We start from the raw sequence: 21855 nt of genomic DNA on the forward strand, positions 1-21855 counted from the left end.
TCAATTCCAGTACCAGCCTCCCCGAACAGGCGTCGGAATGTGGCGACTAGGTGCTTTTCACAGTAACTTCATTTGAAGCCTACTTGTGACAATAAGCGATTTGCATTTCATTTTATTTCGAAATGCGAAATCCTGTCCTGTGATTCGTTTCATTAGTCACTGGGAAATTCATCTTTTTTAAAGTTATTGTCGCTCCAGGTATCTTTACTGTACTTAAGAGTAGGTAGCAACTGAAACTGACATCGACACTTTTGAAAATATACAAGGCACACATCTGAAAATAGAATTTTATTATATTGTGCACACAACTGCATTACAACAAATCTGATGACCAACATCAATTAAAGAATAACGAAGGAAAAACAAAACTATGACACATAAATAGTACATTCAACTACCAACATTGTTTAGTGTGAGATCCAGCAATCAAAATGCAAATTGTTTGAACTTTTTCCAGTGTAATTTTGTAAAATAATGATCCAGGTGAAATCTTATTACATAGCACACTTTAATGTTCCACAGAAAACATGGAGAAAAGATAATTTGTGGGGTTTTTTTGCATTTTCTTTATTCAAGGCCACAAGCTGGTTAGCGGAGAGAAACATTCATATACAGCTACCTGAATTGAAGTGCCTAAATAACAGAAAGTGGACCCAAGAGTCTGAAATATAATTTTTTTTCTTACTGAAGGCACAAATAGTCTTTGATTAATTTATTCAACCAATTTGGTCATAAGCTGTGCAACGGCCTTCCTTCCAACTGAATGCTCATGTGGTCGTCACACGTCCTCAATTGAGCTGTGTATGATCAGCCATAAACCTTCTTAACGTTTCTGATGTTCCGGGTCGTAGCCAAACCTCAGTAGCCACCGTTTCAACAGAATATGGTCTTTCCTTGTCTCGTGAAATGAACTGGCTCAGAATGTCACTATCTTCTATGTTGAGGTCGTTTCCTGACAGTGAAACCAAAAGTCAACTTAACTGCCTAATAATCAAACTTTTCACACAGATTTGGGAATTTCATTTCAAACAACAATTATAATTAATTGTTCTAGTGAGTGAAATGGCCAGAGGCAAAATTACAGAATGGCAGTACAACATCAGCATAAAGGACGTCCCTCCTTCACAGATCTACAAAATGTTTAAATCCGTCTTCTAGAAAATGCTAATTATAATTCAGTGAGCCACAGGTCAAATGCCAGGTCTATGCTGCTCAAACTGTTCTTGTAGATCAGTGCAGATTGTACACCTAAATAAAATTGCCATTTTGCCAGTCTGTGCTTGCCACTAATTATATCAAGGATCAGTTTCAGACATAGAGCATACCTTAAACAGCAGTAACATAGGTTTTGCTTTCAACTTGTCTTACTCTCGCTTTTGAACGGCAGCTGTTTATCATTTTGCCATTCATAACTCCAGAATTTATAGTATTTTAAGAACAAAAGAAATAGAAGGAAAAGGCCATTCAGCCCTTTGAACCCATTCCATCATTCAATTATATTATGGCTGATCGTCTACTTCAACAGCATTTTCTCGCACTATCCCCATATCGTTTGATGTTTTTAATATGCAGAAATCTATTGGTTTCAGTCCTGAATGTACTCAATGATGGAGCCTCCACAGCCCTCTGGGAGAGAATTCCAAAGATTCATCACCCTCAGTGAAAATGATCCTCCAAGGATCTATATAATAGCAGTAAGACATCTTTACCCTTATACTAAAAGCCTCCTGTAATAAAGACCAACATGCCATTTACCTTCTTAATTGCTTGCTGTACCTGCATGTTTGCTTTAAGTGACCCATGAACAAGTACACCCAAGTCCTTTTGAAGTTCAACACTTCTCATCCCCTCTCATCATTTAAGAAATACTCAATGTTTCTGTTTTTCCGATCAAAGCCTAACATCTCCACATTGTATTCCACCTGCCAAATTTCTGCTCACTTACTTAGCCTCTCCAAAATCCCCTTGAAGGTGTCTCTGCATCCTCCTCACAACTCACACTTCCACCTAGTTTTGTGCCATCTACCAACTTGGAAATATTGCATTTAATCCCCAGATCCAGATCATTGATACAGATTGTGAATAGTTGGGGCCCAAGCACTGATCCTTGCAGTACCAGATTAGTCACATCCTGCCAACCTGAAAATGATCCATTTATTCCTAGTTTTCTGGCTGTTAATCAGCTCTCAATTCATGTCAGTTTCTTATCCCCAATCCCATGTGGCTCTATTTTTTTTTATATACACTAACTTCTTGTGTCGGGCCTGATCAAAAGTTTTCTGAAAATCTAAATTTACCACATCCACCAGGTTCCCCCTTACCTATTCTGCTAGTTATATGCCCAGTAAACTCCAACAGTTTGTTTTTGTAACAGCAGTACAGGCTCAATTAAATGTCTTTGGATGGGTTGGGGAGGGGCGGGGCGGGGGGGGGGGGGGGGGTGAAGGACCTACACCTGCTAATTCCTTATTGCCATTCGAGCTTTGCATGGGAATCCTTTAAAGTTGCCTGCTTAATACACTTGTAATGAATGTCAGTGCAATATCTCTCAGTGCTACCAATAAAGTGTTCAAAATAAACAACAGAAGGCTGGAGATTTTTGCATTTTCTTTTAGCATTACATAGTTCATAGATTAGAGAGAATGGATTTTGACGTGAGAAGGGTTTCCTTTCTCTTCAAATACATCCACATACTTCATCTATATGGTGAACTGAAGTTCGCAATCCTCAGTTTACTCCCATCTTTGAATTCTCATTCCATTCACCCATTTTGGAAATGTTCAAATATAATTAAAAATGTGATTTTTAGCTTACAGTATGTTTCATTTTTAGTATTTGCACTGTTTTTATAGGTTTAATGTGACAATTTAGAATGATGGCAACTGCATGTACTTTTGGGAGCGGTTGTGAATTTTCACATTGTCCTTTTGATTGCAGTGTCTAAGAGGCGATCATTTAACAATTTAACTCTGGAGATTAAAAGTCATTGTTCATGACTGTGTAAAGTATACTTGCTTGTCCTAAATTAGAAGTAATTAATGAAAGCCTAAATCAAGTTTATCGAAACCTCCCCCCCTCAAAAGAAACAAAGTTAAAGAACAAGTTTGTGCTCAAGTACAGAATATTTATAGATACAACACTAAGTTACTCAAGATGACATGATCAAATTCTGCTTTCATTGATGGCCCACAGAACCTCACAAATGTCCTGTTTGGAGTTGCCAGATCTCTTCTGAATCTATCCCATTTGATTTGGTGGTACTGTCACAAAATGTGACAAAGGGAATCGTCAGTATGAAGATAAGACTTTGTCTCCACGAGGACTGTGCGGTGGTCACTCCTACCTATACTTCATAGATAGATGAATTTGCAACAGAATGATGAGAGTGAGGCCAAGTAGGTTTTTCTCTCATGTTGACTTTCACACCATGAGCTGCAAGTCCAGTCTGGGAGCTACATCCTTCAGGACTGAGTCTGTTGGGTCAGTAGTGCTGTTACCGAGCCACTCTTGTGGTGATGGGCATTGAAGTCCCCAACTCAATCTACATTCTGTGTCCTTGCTACTATTAAATCATCAACTGAGCATAAGTGGTAATTCAGCACATGTTTCCTTGCTCATGTTTTACAAGATGCCATGAGACTTGGTGGAATCTAGAGTCAATGTTGAGGACTTCAGGATCATTCTCTCTCTCCGAAATACTCTATGCTGCCAGTTCTGGTAAGTCTGTTCTACATAGCCAGGGAGGATGATGGAGGAGTCTTTGATATTGATTGAAAGCTATGATTCTGTGATCATGCCAAGGGTTTTTCTTGATTAATCTGAAGGACAACCCTCAATTTTGGCACAAGTTTCCAGATGCTACAAAGGAGGACTTTGCAGGGTTGACTGGACTTTGTGTGACTTGTTATGCTGGACTCGCATTTGGCCAGAATGGGAAACAAAGACAGATTTCCTTCTTTAAAAGATGTTACTTGAATCAGATGGGTTCTTATGACAATCCAGTAGTATCATAGTCACCATTACTGTTATTAGCCTTTTTATTCCTGATTTTATTTAAATGTGAGAGAATATATGAAGTACATTTCCCATTGTGAATAAAATGGAATCAGTGAGTATACATACCTGAATGCTGAAGATCATCCAAATGTTTCATACGTTGTTCATTTCTGGCTCTTACTTGCTCCACATTAAAACTTGATACAGAATGTAGAGAGATACTGTCTGGTTGTGGTACTGGTTGTCTGCTATGATAAATGTCCTTCTTTGATTAAACAAAAACAGTGATTAGGTTTGGTCATCAATTAGTATGTGAGCATACTGCAAAACACTAAATTTCTCATCAATTACCACAAATATGAAAACAAATGATCAAAACTTACAAAGCTATCAACTGTGTTTGAAGTTTTCAATTTTGAAATAGTATGTACTATATTGTGCAGTTAACAAAGAATAACTTTAATTTCTAAACAGTTATATCATTTATGCATTTTATATGTCACGACTCAGTCTTTTGCAATTGAATGAAAATTACACTTTGTAGCCTCAAACCAAAATTGACTAAATCTGCAAAAAATAACCCACTATTCTACATTTTGACCCAGAGATTCTGCAAAAAGCTAAATATTTCCTATTCTTTAGGACTTAAATAATAAAGTTAAATTGTTTACAATGGAGTATAACTTGTCAGTTAATGAGGTCAGTTGGTGGGGTACACATGTGCCCAAGCAACTGAGTCCTGAAGTCGTAGACATCCTAGCAATCTGTTCAGAGCAGTTGCCTGATCCCTCTCACACATGATATGTCTCGAGAAGATAGAAAATATGGATGAATACAGAGGGATATCCTCACAAAAAATAAGAATATAGATTTATTTATAAGTTGCATATCGCTGAAATGATGGTACTTGGATTTGTGTGTACAATATAAACTTGGAAGTTGAGAGAGAAAAATCATTATAGGAAATACATGAATGATTGCCAAAATTTTCTATTTTCAGTTTTGACTCTTAAGTACTTATTATGGAGCAAACATTTAGAAGTGTTTGCAAAATAGGCTAAATCTAAAATTACATTAAATAATTTAAAAAAAAACTACAATAAAATCAATAGGCAACATACAGAATCAAAGTCTAATCTATTATTACTGCGGCGGCGCCTCTCTCGTGAAGATACTTCAGATGTGGTCCCAACATCCATTGGAAAAGGGAAAGTTTCTCCATGGCTTCCTGTTTAACAAGAGGTTAAAACAACTTTAACAGGGGCTCTGAAAGTGTACTTTTTCAAGTATTTCAGAGATTGTTAATGTAGTACTTGCCTATAAAGGCACTTTCTGATTCAAGCAATGAGTTCTTGATCAAGTCTTCATGTGGATCCTTTGTCAGTTGAAGTAATTTCCACATAATTAATATAGGAAACTCATATGACAGGTGGCATTACATGTACAAGTACAATAGAATAAACAATATAGTGTTCATACGATCATATTAAATCACACAATCACAATGAACTTTTGAGCATTTTATCTTATAAAAGGAATTCAACAGTACAAGATTTTCTTTAATTTTTGGAGTTAAATTGAAACCATGGGCGCGATTCTCCACTCCCACGCCGGTTGAGAGAATCGCCTGGGCCGCCAACATTTCCGGGGACGCCGGTCCAACACCCTCCCGCGATTCTCCCAAGCGGCGGGTACGGCCCGGTCGGGTTTCGCGGGCCGCAGGCCAGAGAATCGCTGGAGACACGAAAATGGCGATTCTCCGGCACCCCCGCTATTCTGAGGTCCGGATGGGCCGAGCAGCCAGGCCAAAACGGCGGGTTCCCCCTGGCGCTGTCCACACCTGGTCGCTGCAGTCGTGGGCGGTGCGTGAACGCTTGGGGGGGGGGGGGGGGCCTGTGGGGGGGCGAGGGGGGATCCTGCACCGGGTGGCTTCACCTGGAATGTGGGGTGGCCCGCGATCGGTGCCCACTGATCGTCGGTGCCCACCGATGACGCCCGTTATGCGGCACCGGCCGCGTCATCTATGCGGCACCGCTTTTACGCGGGCGACAAGGCCTGGCGCCTGTAGGTGACGCGGCCCCGATACTGGCCCGTTGTCAGGGCCTGAATCGGTCGGGACCGGGGCCGTTCCGTGCCGTCGTGAACCTCAACGGCGTTCACGGCGGCGCGGCCACTTCGCCGTGGGAGTGGAGAATCCCGCCCCATATATAACAGAAACATGTTTAAAATTATACTGAAAGCAAAGACAAAATCTTCTGTGAATCACTTGAATCTGAATTTGAAAGTGCAAGTCTATCCAATTTACATGTGTAAAATGTAATGGTCCATTGGCTGGATGGTATTAAGTTCTTAACCCCCTGCTTTTGCAGTATGTGTTTTCAGATCAAGATGAAAGATTATAACATTTAAAATTGAAGTGCAATATTTTAGAAACATTTCAAATTAGCCCGCAATATGGAAATTCCGCAACCCCTATTATCTCCACAAACATACATCTTTGTTAATTTAAAATTATTTTTGCTGGGGGGGGGGCAGCTAATAAAACAGGATTTTTATTTTAAGAAACTCTTTTTGAATTAACAGAAAATTTGAACTGAGCAACTCTGAATCAAGAGGAGTATGTTTTATATAATTTATACTTTGAAAATATTAGTGTTATCAATCTATTGTCTGAGTTTTGAATTATTTTAGGACTACAGGCATAACATTGCTAAGATTGTACTTACCAGTTCAATATCCTGTGGATTTATACTAGCAACTAGAAAAAGCATGAAAAGAACAAAGATTTTGATTAAAATTTCACAAAAGGTAGGATAAAAATATAGAATCCTTTAGTGCATTAACACGTACAAACCATTGCTGAATTTTCCTTTGCTGACCTTAACAAGCAATAGAATGGCGTGAGTAGGGTGGAAGCCAAGTCATCACTGCCACAAACCCAGCTGGAAACTTTTAAACGCTCAGTTACCCACTTGTCAGCATTATTGTCTCTCATTCTTAATCTTTGAAAAAAGTTCAGTCACCCACATAAAATGCAATTTGTATTAATGATTGATTGGACTTGGAAATCAACACAAGTTAATATATCCTCAAGAAACTCAATGCACAAACTTGAATGGCAACTTGTAGATAGATCAGTTTCCTGCTTTTCATATATAGAGTCTGGTTCTGATTCTTAGTTTTTTATCCCATAATTATTAGAAAAGAGATCAAGAACAAATACATAAATATATATCTCCAAATTATTTCAGATTTGGTACTACATAAAGAATGTCTTGGCAGAGCACTTGCACATTGAGTTTAGACTATTAAAATATGTACAGTCGGCAATGTAGCTTGCTTAATAATTTCAACAAAACGCCAGATGCTGGAAATCTGAAATAAAAAGGGAAAATGCAGAAATGTTCAGCAAACCAGGCAGCATCTTTGGAGAGAGAAATGCAAAGATGATACTTCAGGTTGAAGCCCTAAAATGTAACACCATATGTCTCTCTCCAGACACTACTTGACTTGCTTAGGATTACTGGGATGTTCTGGTTTCTAGGGGCAGCACGGTAGCATTGTGGATAGCACAATTGCTTCACAGCTCCAGAGTCCCAAGTTCGATTCCGACTTGGGTCACTGTCTGTGCGGAGTTTGCACATCCTCCCTGTGTGCGCGTGGGTTTCCTCCGGGTGCTCCGGTTTCTTCCCACAGTCCAAAGATGTGCAGGTTAGGTGGATTGGCCATGATAAATTTCCCTTAGTGTCCAAAATTGTCCTTAGTGTTGGGTGGGGTTACTGGGTTATGGGGATCGGGTGGAGGTGTTGACCTTGGGTAGGGTGCTCTTTCCAAGAGCCGGTGCAGACTCGATGGGCCGAATGGCCTCCTTCTGCACTGTAAATTCTATGTATTCTTAATTAGTTCTACATTAAAATAAGATTTTACCAAGATTGTAAAGGTTCTTATGGTGAGACTCAAGACCTAAATGTTGGAACAACACAATGCAGAAGGATTTGTCACAGGTTGTCAGTGTGACTAATAGAGTACGGCTATAATTCAAATCAAGAGGTTGTATTTTAAATAGCCGCTTCTGAGTTTTGGTGGCTGTATTAATTCTTTGTTACTGTGGCAGGCATTCCAGCTAGAATATACATGCAATCTCCACTTGTTCCCCATGGCCTTTCATTCTCACTCCAGAAGTTGAGTAATCTTGGGAAAATACAGTTCAACTGCAGATTAATTACAAACTGCCTAGTGATATGGTTATTAATTGAGACAAAAGAGAATCACAATTAGGGGCTGAATTTTACATATTTTTTCCAAAGTGTTGGTCCCAGCGAAAAAGCTGGAGAGAATCCCTCTGACAGCGCGGCTGGAAAAGTTGTCATATATTCAGTCCCTTTTAACAAACATTTCTTTCTCCACATTTTTTACACTGCACTCATGGCAGCTTGTCTCTGTTTTGCTTGTCCCAGTAAAACTTAATGTCTGCACTCAGTGGGGCGCTATTTTTAAACGCCTCATCAGCACTTTTTCCAATTCTGGGGAATGCCTGCCAGGAAGACAGCACCATGCTTCACGGAGGGAGCCCTCACCAAACCTCTGGATGGCGTTGAGCAGAGGCATGACATACTGTACCCACGATTGGCCAGACGTCCAGCAAGCAAGGTCACCAACCCCACCTGGAGGCTGTGGCCGTGATTGTGAGTGCCAGCTCGCTCCATAAGAGTACTGGGCTATAGAGCCGAAAGAAGATGAATGATCTCTTTCATGCGGTCGGATTCAGTCTGCCTCATGTCTCCCGCTGCACCTCTTAACACACCCATCACACCTCCACGATGATCTCTCGCCCAGACACTTGACATGGCATCCTCCCCTCCTTCACCTGTTGGGAACCACTGATCTAGGCCCTAGATTTTGGTGTTTCCCACCTAAAAATCTGGCTACCCACTTTCTCTCCTCCTTTAAGACATACCTGCGTGGCCAAGCTTTTGTTCAACTGTTGAAAGGTCTCCTTTGGTCCATGGTCAGTCAAGTCAAGTCTGAGTACAATCCTGTGAAGTGTTTTGCGACATTTTCATGGACTCAGTCATTCATAGCACAGAAGGAGACCACTCAGTCCATCGAGTCCATGGCAGCTCCCCATGGAGCAATCCACTGAGTCATATTCTTCCATTTGGTTCCTGAAGCACTGCATGTTTAATTCCGCCAAGTATTCTTCAATTTTCTTTTGACATCCTTGACTGTTTCCGCATCCACCACCCTCATGGGCAACTAGTCCTAGATTATAATCACTCACGTCGTAAAAATGTTCTTCCTCATATCTGCCATTTGCCTACATATTCTGCTAGCCTATGTCCTGCTCGAGACAATTCATATCATCCTCACTGTTTGCCACTCCTACAAGTTTGGTAGCATCAGTAAATCTCCGTATTTCAAGATTTGATTCATTTATATATAGCAAAAGTACCAACAGCCTAACACTGACCCTCGGAGAAAACTACTGTATAACACTCTCAAGCCTGAAAAGCTGTTGTTTTTCTTGTTGCTATCTGGCCTTTAGCCAATTATTTACCTGGCTCCCACTGGCCCACCTATTCCATAAGCCATTATTACTACATTAAAGATGCTGTATAAATTTAAATTGTTTTTTGTTTTACTAAATCTCCAACTACAACATTAAATTTTTCTGCCGAATAGAGTGGCACAAACAAGCTTATCAAGCCAAGGTGGCAAATAGGAGACTGAATTATGCATGATGGTTAATTTAGGCTTTTTAAGAGATGCATAGATTTATAATTAAAGATTTCAACAAGGAAACATTTACCATTCTGATGCAGCATATGGCAGAAACATCATGGTTTGTGTTTAATTAATTATTTGTTTACATCCTCTAGAGGCCTCAAAATTCAGTAAAGGTACGACTGGTTTAGGTACTACAAAAGTAGAGTAAGAAAAAATTGGGAAACCATCCAGTCCTAATTACTTATTTAAAAAATTTATATAATGACAGCATAATATAGTAGGAAGCACTTATTTTTCCATTTCTCCTATTAATTCAACACCATTCTCGCACACATATCTCCACCTCTGTCTTCTCAAATTAAACCATATAAATACGCAGAGAGAGAAAAATAAGAGGGAAAAGGAAAACTGAACTTTTCATGGAATAACATGTATTTTAAATTTAAAATGCCTGATAGTTTATTGATTTATGTGATGCCTTAGGTATTGATTGAATGCATGGCTAGTGAATGGAATTAATCAAATGGCCATGACTGGAAAGATATGATGAGGAGATGCCGGCGTTGGACTGGGGTGAGCACAGTAAGAAGTCTTACAACACTAGGTTCAAGTCCAACAGGTTTGTTTCGAATCACTAGCTTTCGGAGCACAGCTCCTTCCTCAGGTGATCATTCCATGCCCCCACTACTCTCTGGGTAAAGAACCTACCTCTGACATCCCCCCTATATCTTCCACCATTCACCTTAAATTTATGTCCCCTTGTAATGGTTTGTTCCACCCGGGGAAAAAGTCTCTGACTGTCTACTCTATCTATTCCCCTGATCATCTTATAAACCTCTATCAAGTCGCCCCCTCATCCTTCTCCGTTCTAATGAGGGCCTAGCACCCTCAACCTTTCCTTGTAAGACCTACTCTCCATTCCAGGCAACTCATTGTTTCAGATAATGAGTAAACTAGTGAACTTTAGAGCCATGTCTGCAGAAATTCAGCAACAAATGTGTCATATAATGAATAGGCCTTTGTATTCCAGTGCATGCAGTAATAGGAATGTATCAATTAAGTAGCGACAGCAAGGCTAGTGTCTAGCCGTGGCGTGAGAATCCCCTCCTCGTAAGGCAGTGCACGTAGACATTAAATTATTCCTGACAGACACCAGTCAATCTTAAGTAATGGCCAATGTTTAATTAGTAAATTGCTCTCTAAGTAACAGACATCTATTTTAACAAGCCAGGAGGTCTCAGCTGAATCAGAAACCAATGAGAGTAAATGAGGGACAAGCCCATAGATAGGGATTCCCTTAATAGTAAGACCTCGTGGTCAAGGTTCGTCTCTGAATTCTTGAATCATTTCATTCATTTATCATAAAAATGATTTCTTTATGTTTCTTGATTAATAAACTCTGCCATGTATTTGAATATTTTGTTTCTGAGTTTTGATTCAGTTCATCTGTCGTGTGTTGAAGTGAATCATTAGCAATAAAGTTGTATTTTGGGCATCTCCAATCAACCGGACAATGCACCACCGTGCTGCCCTTACTTGTGGAATAATATAAAGGAAGCACCAATGTGTAATTAATAAAAATACTACTTAGTTGACCATGGAACAGCCCATACACATATCCTGCAACCAGATGGGAGCATTGTTAACTTCTCAATTTGTGAAATAAAATGTTGCCAAACAGAATAAAATTAGTTTTTTTTTTTTTTAAATTTAGAACGCCCAATTCTTTTTTCCAATTAAGGGGCAATTTAGCATGGCCAATCTACCTACCCTACACATCTTTTAGGTTTGTGGGGGTGAGGCCCTCGCAGACACGGGGAGAATGTGCAAACTCCACATGGACAGTGACCCGAGGGCCAGGATCGAACCCGGGTCCTCGGCGCCGTGAGGCGGAAGTGCTAACCACTGCACCACCGTGCTGATCTAGAATAAAATTTGTTAACTGATCCTCGCAATGTAAATTTTATTTTTTTCAGTTTTAGGTAGAAAATATTGGACAAGGCATTTGGGAGACTATGTTCTCCCGCCGGAGCTGAATTGCACAATTTGCACTCCCAATCCTTAGCCATGCACATTTATGCGAGGATTGCAAGGGATTCCCTAGGGAATCCTGCTATCGGGTCATCATTTTGAGCGGGTGGCCAGATAGCAATGTACCGCAGCTGTCCAGCCACCGGCCACCCCCCTCCCCCGCCGCCCCGCATCTCAATTCAAACAGAATTAAGTCGCTTTCCAATCATGTCCCTTCACGGTTGACTTACTTTGAAATGGTCAGCTAGAAACTGACAGAATTTAACTCTGTTAGAAGTGGTCCAGAAGCTGTCAATCAAAGCTGGATGTTTATAACCATCACAATTAATTTCTCAGCTGACCACTTCAAAGTTACTCAACCATGAAGGAAGATGAATGGAACAATGCTGACAGCTGAGGGCGTGTGGAAGCTGTCAATCACAACCGATCCTGGCCCTCGGGTCACTGTCCATATGGAGTTTGCACATTCTCCCCGTGTCTGCGAGGGCCTCACCCCCACAAACCCAAAGATGTGTAGGGTAGGTAGATTGGCCATGCTAAATTGCCTCTTAATTGGAAAAAAGAATTGGGCATTCTAAATTTTTTTTTTAAGGATTGCAACCTTATCAATATAATCATATGATATTGATTATATGACAATCAACATCAAAGAGAAATGAATGAATGGCTTGCAGATCAAAATTCCGAAGGTGTTTAAACACAGCTGACTTATAGAATTTACAGTGCAGGAGGCTATTCAGCCCATCAAGTCTACACCGGCCCTTGGAAAGAGCACCCTACGCCTCCACCCTATCCCCGTAACCCAGTAACCCCACCTAACCTTTTTAGAAACTAAGAGGCAATTTAGCATGGCCAATCCATCTAACTTGCACATCTTTGGACTGTGGAAGGAAACCCACGCAGACACAAGGAGAAGGTGCAAACTCCACACAGTCACCCGAGGTCGGAATTGTGCCAGGGACCCTGGAGCTGTGATTCAGCAGTGCTAACCACTGTGCCACCATGCCGCCCTTTTTTCTCTTTCCAGGAATTGACAGGTACTGTTTCTTATGTCTGAGCCAGCCAGTGTATTGCCCAGGTATGTGTTAAAGCAGTAATCTTTTTCACTGCCTTTGTCTGGACTGCTCTCTCGCAATGTCTTGATGAGGCAGAACAGTGTCAGAGACAGAAAGAATAAGAAGAAAATCCCGCACTCCAGATCACACTACCGCGTGGGACAGCCTGCTCCATATGCCCAAAGATCTGCAGGCTGAGAACCAACCTGCTCCATCACTTAAAGACACACGTCAGAAACTTGCGACCAAATCACCTTGAATCAAGGGACAGATGCTGAAGACTGAAGAGGCAAGCAGAAATTAAAGGCTCAGTTGGTTGAGAGCCCAGACAAAACAGGTCAGCAAATCATGCATCTTCTCAGGCCAGTATCTTCCTCTGTAGCAAACGCGGTAGAGACCGCCATGCCAGAATGTGGCTCTGAGCCACACTAGCAAGGCTTGATGAGACAGAAGGTTGTCACAGAATTATCTACTAAAACAATTCATACTCTCAGCTTCAATGGCCTTTCCAACTAATTGGAATCTACGCAATGCTATAATCAACTGAATGCAAAAGGTGCACAGTATTATGCTACACTCCTGACTTGTGCCTTGATTATGGTTGACAGGCTTTTGTGACTCAGTAAGTGAGTTACTCACCACAAAATTCCCAACCTCCGGCATGCTTCAATGCCCCAGGATTTCTGGTCCAGTTAAACTTCTGGATAATGGTAACTCCTGAATGTTGATGGTGGGTTTTCAGTGATGGTAATGCCATGCAAGGTGAAGAGGTGGTGGCAACATTTCTCTTGTTGAAGACGGTCATTGTCTGGCACTTGCCTGGCACAAATAGTACTCAGTACTTATCAACCCAAGCTAAAAAGTTGTCTAGGTCCTCCTGCATACTGAACACTGTGCAAACAAATATCTCCACTTCTGATCTTATGATTTGAGGGAAAGTCACTGACGAAGCATGTGAAGATCGTTCGCCTAATACACCACTCAGAGGAACTCCTGCAGTTATGTCCTATGCCTAAGATGATTGATCTCCAAAAGCCATAACTATCTCATGACCCCAAACAATGGAGAATTTTCCCCTGATTCTTAATGTCAGATGTGCAGTTAGAGAGTAGTACTAGCTTTAGCTTTGATGGACAAGGAGTTGCTAAGTTTTGTCAATACATACATGATCAGTGAGTCCATGCTTTGAAGACCCAAGTAGGCCCAAAGCAATTTACAGCCAATTATGTATTTTAGACGCCTGCTCACTGTTGTAATGTTGGAAACCTGGCAGCTAAATTGCACACAGCACGGTCCCACAAATAGCAATTAGAAAAGAACCAAATAATCTTGCTTTTAGCAATTTTGATTGTGACCAGGACACTGGGAGACTTTTGCTGTTCTTCTTTGATATAGAACCATTTTTTTCTTAACATGACAACCAGGTAGGGCCCTGGCAATATGTCTCATACAAAAGATGACAACTCTGGCAGTACCGGCTTCCCTCATGTTTGGTTGAAGTATCAAACTTGGATTGTTAGAATCATAGAATCTCTATAATGCAGCAGGCCATTTGATTCATTGCGTCTGCACCGAACCTCTGAAAGAGCACCCTATCTAGGTCCACTCCCTCACCCTTTTCCTGAAACCCCACCTAACCTGTACATCCCTGGATGCAGTTGACCATGGGCAATCCACCTGACCTACACATCTTTGGACTGTGCGAGGAAACCGGATCAGCCGGAGGATGCCCATGCAAACAGGTGGAGAACGTACAAACACCACACAGTCACCCAAGGCTAGTATTGAACCTGGATCCCTGGTGCTGTGAGGCAGCAGTGCTAACCACTATGCCACCGTGCTGCCTTGGGTGCTCAAGTCTCTGGTGAGAAGAAAGGTCATCAGCCTGAAACATTGATTTTTTTTTTTTCCTCTCTACACAGATGCTACTGACCTACTAAACATTTTCTGTTTTTATTTCAAATATCCAGCAGTATATGTTGCATTTTGTTTTCGAACTATGAACAAGCTGTTCCTTTTCTAGCCATTTGTGGCCCAGTAATTGATTACATCAAATTTATCTAAATGTAAAATTAGGCCATACAATCAAAATGAATTTGTAAATGTAGCACTGAAATTTTCATCCACATAAATAAAACAAGCAGTTTAGAACCTGACAAATACCATCATTTTTTTTAAAAATGTTAACATCACTGTAATTTTGTATCACTCTGACCTGCTTCTTTCCTCTTCATTATGTCCAGTTTCTTTTTCTGTTCTCTTAATAATGCCTCCTGTTGAATCTCCAATGTATTGCTATCATTTGGAGGATCTGGGTACACTTGTCTTATTTCAGCACGTGTTGCTGAATCTGTTTATAATAGAAAAAGCGTTACAAATTCCAAAGTAAACAAGAGATTAAAAAACAATCATTCCCCATAAGGAAATAAGTCATTCTGATATTAATGGTTATTTCATAGTTGTGGAAAGAGTCAATGAATTGTGATTTTGCTTGATACTATGTTAAACAGGTCGCAATCATAAACCTCTTGAACTCCACTTGAACCATTGATATAAAAGCATTTAAACATACCAACAGTAAATCTGAAATAAAGCATTGCATGTTTTAATAGCAATTGAAAATACATTATAGAACATAGAACAGCACAGCACAGAACAGGACCTTCGGCCCTCGATGTTGTGCCGAGCATTGTCCGAAACATTAATTCAGTAAAAGGAACATACTGAAGCAAATTAAAATTCACTCCTTTAAGGGGCTGCATGGTGGCGCAGAGATTAGCACTGCTGCATCACGGCGCTGAAGACCGGGTTCGATCCCAGCCCTGGGCCACTGTCCGTGTGGAGTTTGCATATTTACCGTGTTTGCGTGGGTCTCACCCCAATAACCCAAAGATGTGCAGGCTATGTGGATTGGCCACGCTACATTGTCCCTTAATTGGGGAAAAAAAGAATTGGGTACTTTAATTTAATGAAAAAAAAAAGAAAAGTACACTTCTTTCAGGTGCGAAATTCATTCAGGTTATGCAGGGTGGTCTTAGTTTCCTGTGAGACAGGCAGCGTGCAGGCCACTAAGTGCCCGGTCTGCACAGTGTTTTCCACTGATATGGGTAAATGCTGTTTTGTCCACTGAGCACAGACTTCATGCTATCCTCACGTCACACAGCCAATGTTCCAAATTTGGACAATGCAGGTCTTGGCAACACCTGCCTTGCCAACTCCTGAAAAAGCATGAAGCAGCAAGAAAATCCTGTCACTTCAGGGTTTCTGAAGGCAGTCAAATGTCATGATATAAAATTATTGGTTAAAGAAACAATTATACCTGTGAGGTAGGATGATAACAGGAGAAGGATCATCAAATGAGTTGAACTGAAGATGAAAAAAGGGCAATAATATACACTATGGACCACCAGTCAAAGGGAGGCAGAGGACCAAATATGTATGCAAAATCTGAGAGATGCAGAAACAAATAGCGAGTCATAATGGAGAACTTTAACTACCCAAATATTAACTGGGATAAAATTAGTATGAAAACCACAGAAGTCGCAGAATTCTTAAAATGCATCCAGGAGGTTTTTTTTTAAGCCGCTACATTGTAAGCCCAACAAGACAAGGCACGGTTTTGACATATTTTAGAGGATAAAGCTGGGATGGTTATTTATTTTTATTAATTCAAGGAATGTGGACTTTGCTGGCTAGGCCACCATTTATTGCCCTTGTGAAGATGGTGGTGAGCGTCCTTCTTAAACTGCTGCACTTGATGAGGAAGGGGCATCGGTTGGGAACGCTTTTGTAAAAGTTCCAGACCTGTTCGAAGCAAACAGCTAATAGAGCGAGGGGAGGGGGGGGAAGCACACAGGAGCCAACAAGACTGCAGGGAACAGACCAGGGGGAGGCCAGAGAGAGAGGAGGAAGCCAGAGAACGGCCAAAACGGATATCAGGGGGCCTAGGGCAAGGCCACAAAGAGCGGAACACAAAGAAACACCAAAAATAAGATGGGGCAGGGGGAGGGGGTGAGTGAGAGAAGGAGAGGGGGAGTTGGGCCAACCTAAAAAGTGCGGGGAGGGTTGGCGGAAAGCACCCCATATATGTAAATAGAGGACAACAGCCCACAGTATAAGAGACCTAAGAAACTATCTTAAAACAACAGTGTATGAATGAAAAGCTGCAATAAAACATTTTAAGACAACACTACAAAGGTTTCTGCCTTTATTGCTCTTTCTGGTAGTGAGTTCTGAATCCCCTTCACTGAGTGAAAATTCCCCTAGAGTCCCCTCTAAAGCTCTTACTCCAAATGTGTGCCCTATGATTCCAGATAAAAGCAAATTACTGCGAATGCTGGAATCTGAAACGAAAGAGAAAATGCTGGAAAATCTCAGCAGGTCTGGCAGCATCTGTAGGGAGAGAAAAGAGCTAACGTTTAAAGTCCGATGATTCTTTGTCAAAGCTCTAGAGTCTAGACTCCTCAAGCAAGGGAATTTGGGCATTCCTATCTCGACCCCTCACAATTTTATACCTTTCAGTTAGGTCTCCTCTCAGCCTCCTCTGTTCCAAAAGAAATACTCCAGCTTATGAATCTACTATACCTTCTAGTACAATCATATACCTGTCAACAGGGGTGGTACCAGGGGATTGGAGAGTGCCGAATGTCGTGCCCCTGTTCAAAAAAGGGACTAGGGATAACCCTGGGTATTACAGGCCAGTTAGTCTTACTTCGATGGTAGGCAAAGTAATGGAAAGGGTACTGAAGGATATGATTTCTGAGCATCTGGAAAGATACTGCTTGATTAGGGATAGTCAGCATGGATTTGTGAGGGGTAGGTCTTGCCTTACAAGTCTTATTAAATTCTTTGAGGAGGTGACCAAGCATGTGGATGAAGGTAAAGCAGTGGATGTAGTGTACATGGATTTTAGTAAGGCATTTGATAAGGTTCCCCATGGTAGGCTTATGCAAAAAGTAAGGAGGCATGGGATAGTGGGAAATTTGGCCAGTTGGATAATGAACTGGCTAACCGATAGAAGTCAGAGAGTGGTGATGGATGGCAAATATTGAATGCCTGTGGAAGTAGTTGAGTCGGAAACATTAGGGACCTTCAAGCAGCTATTGGATAGGTACATGGATTACGGTAGAATGATATAGTGTAAATTAATTTGTTCTTAAGGGCGGCACGATGGCATTGTGGATAGCACGGTTGCTTCGCGGCTCCAGGGTCCCAGGTTCGATTCCGGCTTGGGTCACTGTCTGTGTGGAGTCTGCACATCCTCCCAGTGTCTGCGTGGGTTTCCTCCGGGTGCTCCGGTTTCCTCCCACAGTCCAAAGATGTGCAGGTTAGGTGGATTGGCCATGATAAATTGCCTTTAGTGTCCAAAATTGCCCTTTGTGTTGGGTGGAGATGTTGACTTTGGGTAGGGTGCTGTTTCCAAGAGCCGGTGCAGACTCAATGGGCCGAATGGCCTCCTTCTGCACTGTAAATTCAATGATAATCTATGTTTAAACTAGGACAAAGGTTCGGCACAACATCGTGGGCCGAAGGGCCTGTTCTGTGCTGTATTTTTCTATGTTCTATGTTCTATGGTGGTGTCGAAAACAGGGATGAGTGAGGGCAGAGTTTTGGAGATCTACAAAGAATTACTGCACTGGGAGGGCACCCCGATAAGAGAAGTCAAGCGCAAGTGGGAGGAAGAACTGGGCAGGGAGTTGGAGGCTGGGCTGTGGGGGGGAGGGAAGCTCTGAGGAGAGTGAACGTATCCTTTTCATGTGCGAGGCTTAGCCTTATTCAGTTCAAGAGGGGTGGGGTGTTGGGGATTAAAAAAAGGTAGGGGAAGTGGAGGGTAGCGTCAGGGAGGGGGGGGGGTAGATATTTGTGTGTTATTTGAATTCCTGTTTGCTCTCTTTTTGCCGTGGTTTTGTTTGATATATATATACACAAATGGCTTAATTTTAAAAAAAAATTTAAATGAAGGTAAGTATTCCTTAGGGCACCTTGACCACCTTATGTACTTGTCCAGCCACGCTCAGGGATTTGCGCACATGCACTCTAAGGTGCCTCTGTTCCTCTGTATATTTTAATGCCCCATCATTTATTGTGTACTCCCTTGTCTTGTTTATTTTCCGCAAATGCATTTCCTGACACCTCTCTAGATTGAACATCATTTGCCACAGTTCTACCCAACTGACGATTGATTTCTACATGTTGTCTACAGCTTTTTTTTGCACTATCTACCACATGGCCAAATTTTGTATCATCTTCAAACTTCTTAATCATAACCGCTACATTCAAGTCCAGATCATTGATTTATACCACAAAAAATAAGGGACCTAGTATGAACAGTGTGCAACCCTACCATAAACAGCTATTCAGTCACAAAAAGATCAGTCGCCGATTACCCTTTACTTCCTACCTTTGAACTAGTTTTGGTGCCAACATTCCATTTTGCCTCGGATCCCATGGTATTTTACATTTGTAAGCAGCCTGCCATACAGGCCCTTTTCAAAAATCATGCGCGATTCTATACAGACAACTCAACAATGTGGAAAATTTTCCAGGCATGTCCTGTGCAACAAAAACCAGGATAAATCCAACCAGGAATTTGCTTGGGTTTGATAATTGAAAATTCAATAGTTTACTCTCAACCATCAGCAAACTAATGGAAGGGTCATTGACAGTGCTGTTTAGAGGCACTTACTCACTAACGCTCCATTTGGGTTTCCTCAGGACCACTCAGCTCCTGACCTCATTAAATCCTTGGTTCAAACATGGCCAAAAGTGCTGAACTCAAGCGCTGAGGTGAAAGTGACTGCCCTTGACATCAAGTCAGCACTTGACCCACTGCAGCATCAAGGAACACTAGCAAAACTGGGAATTGTGGAAAATTCTCTACAGGTTGGAGCACAAAGGAAGATGTTTGTGACTATTGAAGACAATCATCCCAGCAGAAGATATCACTGCAGGAGTTCCTCAGAACCAACCATTTTCAGCTACTTCATCAATGACATTCCTTCCATCATCAAATCAGAAATGGCGATATTCGCTGATGCTTGAACAATATTAGCTCCATTCCCAACTGCTTTGACACTGAAGCAGTCTGTGTCCATTTGCAGCAAGACGAGGAAAATATGAAATGAAATGAAAATCGCTTATTGTCACAAGTAGGCTTCAAATGAAGTTACTGTGACAAGCCCCTAGTCGCCACATTCCGGCGCCTGTTCGGGGAGGCTGTTACGGGAATCGAACCGTGCTGCTGGCCTGCCTTGGTCTGCTTTCAAAGCCAGCAATTTAGCCCTGTGCTGGGGTTGATAAGTGACAAGTAACATTCGTGTCACAGGCAATGACCATCTCCAGAAAAAGAGAATCGAACCATCTCCCCAACTATCAACACCTTGTAGATTACCATTGACCAGAAACTGAACTGGATAGAGCAGGTCAGAGGCCTTGTGGAGAGTAACTCACCTTCTGATTCCCCAAGTCCAAGGTACCAGAAATGACCTCCAAAATCTTGGAAATTAACTTCAAAGTATTGAAAGTACACACTCAGAACAAGTCCTGTTATCAAAAGTCTTTCACATAAGCAAGGAACAGCTATGCGGATTCAGATTTTAAAAGCTTTCTAGCCTGTTAACTTCACAGTCCTGTCAATCACCGATGACTCTCACTTTGTTGACACTGCTGACTTTCAGAAAACCATTGAAACCCATGCATAGGCAGTTCAAGCCGAAATGGACGGACAAATCTTCAATCAACTGCTACTTACATATTTACATTGCTTACCCACCTGCCCCAAAGTAGTTTCCCACATGATTTGTAAAGTGTACCGTTAAAAGTGGAAATCAGCCGGTTGATTCCAAATTCCTGACACAGACGGACACCTGTCCCAACCTTTACAGGTAAAAGTTCCTCCTTTCATTGATATATTGTTACATATATTAATGTCCTCGACACCAGTAAATTAGAAAGAATATTGGAGCACGACACTGAAATCAAATAGGATATTCAGCACCAATTCTGAAAGTGTTTGATGTTTAGGTAAAATACTCAGTTTTGCAACACAATTGACCAATCACAAATTAAAGTAAAAAAACAACTTACTTATTAAGGTTGCCAGTTCCTATACCTAGAAAACTTAGGACCAATACATCGGGGCCTACCTCTGTATTTCAGTTCATTGAAGTCTCTAATATTTCTTAAATTAACAGAATCTTTCTCTTTTGATGAAGGTCGGTGTACCAGGGCCTGTATTCTCTGTCTGGCCAAATCAAAGACATCAACGTGATTTTTCTCTCTTTTCCTTTTGAGAAACATTTGAAAATGAAGAATATTAGCTACAAGGAGATACAAGATTGACTGCATATTTCACAGATTCAGTTACTGTTGCAATCGATGACAAAATAATCTCTGGCATATTTGCCCCATCACGTTTGTAGCATTCAATGACAAAAAATGACAATCATGGGCAAAAACCTAAACAGTTCCAAACTAATTGCTCACTTAATTATGCAAAAAATTACTGGTTTGAGTATAGTACTAATTGGACATTCAAAAAGAAAGAAAATTAATTATATGCGTGTACATTATATTGCACGAGCTCCATTTATATTGATACCCATGCTAAGTACACAGCTGGGCCCATCCATTGGAGTTTGAGTGCCCCCCCCCTCCTAAATTCTTGCTCAATCAGCTATGCATTGTCTTTAAGAGGCAGACAGGCATTCCTTAATTTAATCTGAAGAAATTTTGTTAGTGTCTGTCACAACTAAGAGGAGGAATACTTTTGGCTCAAAGTATTTACAGTGCTCCACCTGACAAAAGCATTATATATATATTTATTTTGAAGTATCATGAGTGTTCTGTCTTCATAGAGACCAACCATTTTTTGCTGTTCTTTCTTCAAGAACCAATGTTACATGGAGTGACTCTGGAAATTTAGTCCGTCTTAGAATCTGCTCCTGAACCACCCAACATAAAAACTATTGGGTGAGCATATTTGGTACTTTGTATCAGTATTAATAGAAATGGAGTAGATGTGGGTGAAAGTACATTGTATATATTT

General features: G+C 41.2%; 1 protein-coding gene across 5 annotated transcripts in view; it reads right to left on the minus strand.

Annotated features, from left to right (window-relative positions):
• Positions 1–273: 273 nt before the first annotated feature.
• The window catches only part of LOC140385450 (centrosome and spindle pole-associated protein 1-like), a 344086-nt gene continuing 322504 nt past the window's right edge, over positions 274–21855 (minus strand). For 4 of the 5 annotated variants that reach the window (XM_072467626.1, XM_072467627.1, XM_072467628.1 and 1 more), the window contains 7 exons: positions 20954–21093; positions 15025–15159; positions 6723–6754; positions 5314–5371; positions 5118–5224; positions 4123–4261; positions 274–952 (listed from right to left, as the gene is read on the minus strand). In XM_072467626.1, the coding sequence (XP_072323727.1) occupies positions 789–952; positions 4123–4261; positions 5118–5224; positions 5314–5371; positions 6723–6754; positions 15025–15159; positions 20954–21093 (775 nt within the window). In that variant the 3' untranslated portion in view covers positions 274–788. The remainder of the gene's footprint in view (positions 953–4122; positions 4262–5117; positions 5225–5313; positions 5372–6722; positions 6755–15024; positions 15160–20953; positions 21094–21855) is intronic. The other variant, XM_072467625.1, reaches the window with a different exon arrangement.

Source organism: Scyliorhinus torazame, chromosome 11 (assembly GCF_047496885.1).
Source record: "Scyliorhinus torazame isolate Kashiwa2021f chromosome 11, sScyTor2.1, whole genome shotgun sequence".
NCBI classification, from domain to species: domain Eukaryota; kingdom Metazoa; phylum Chordata; class Chondrichthyes; order Carcharhiniformes; family Scyliorhinidae; genus Scyliorhinus; species Scyliorhinus torazame.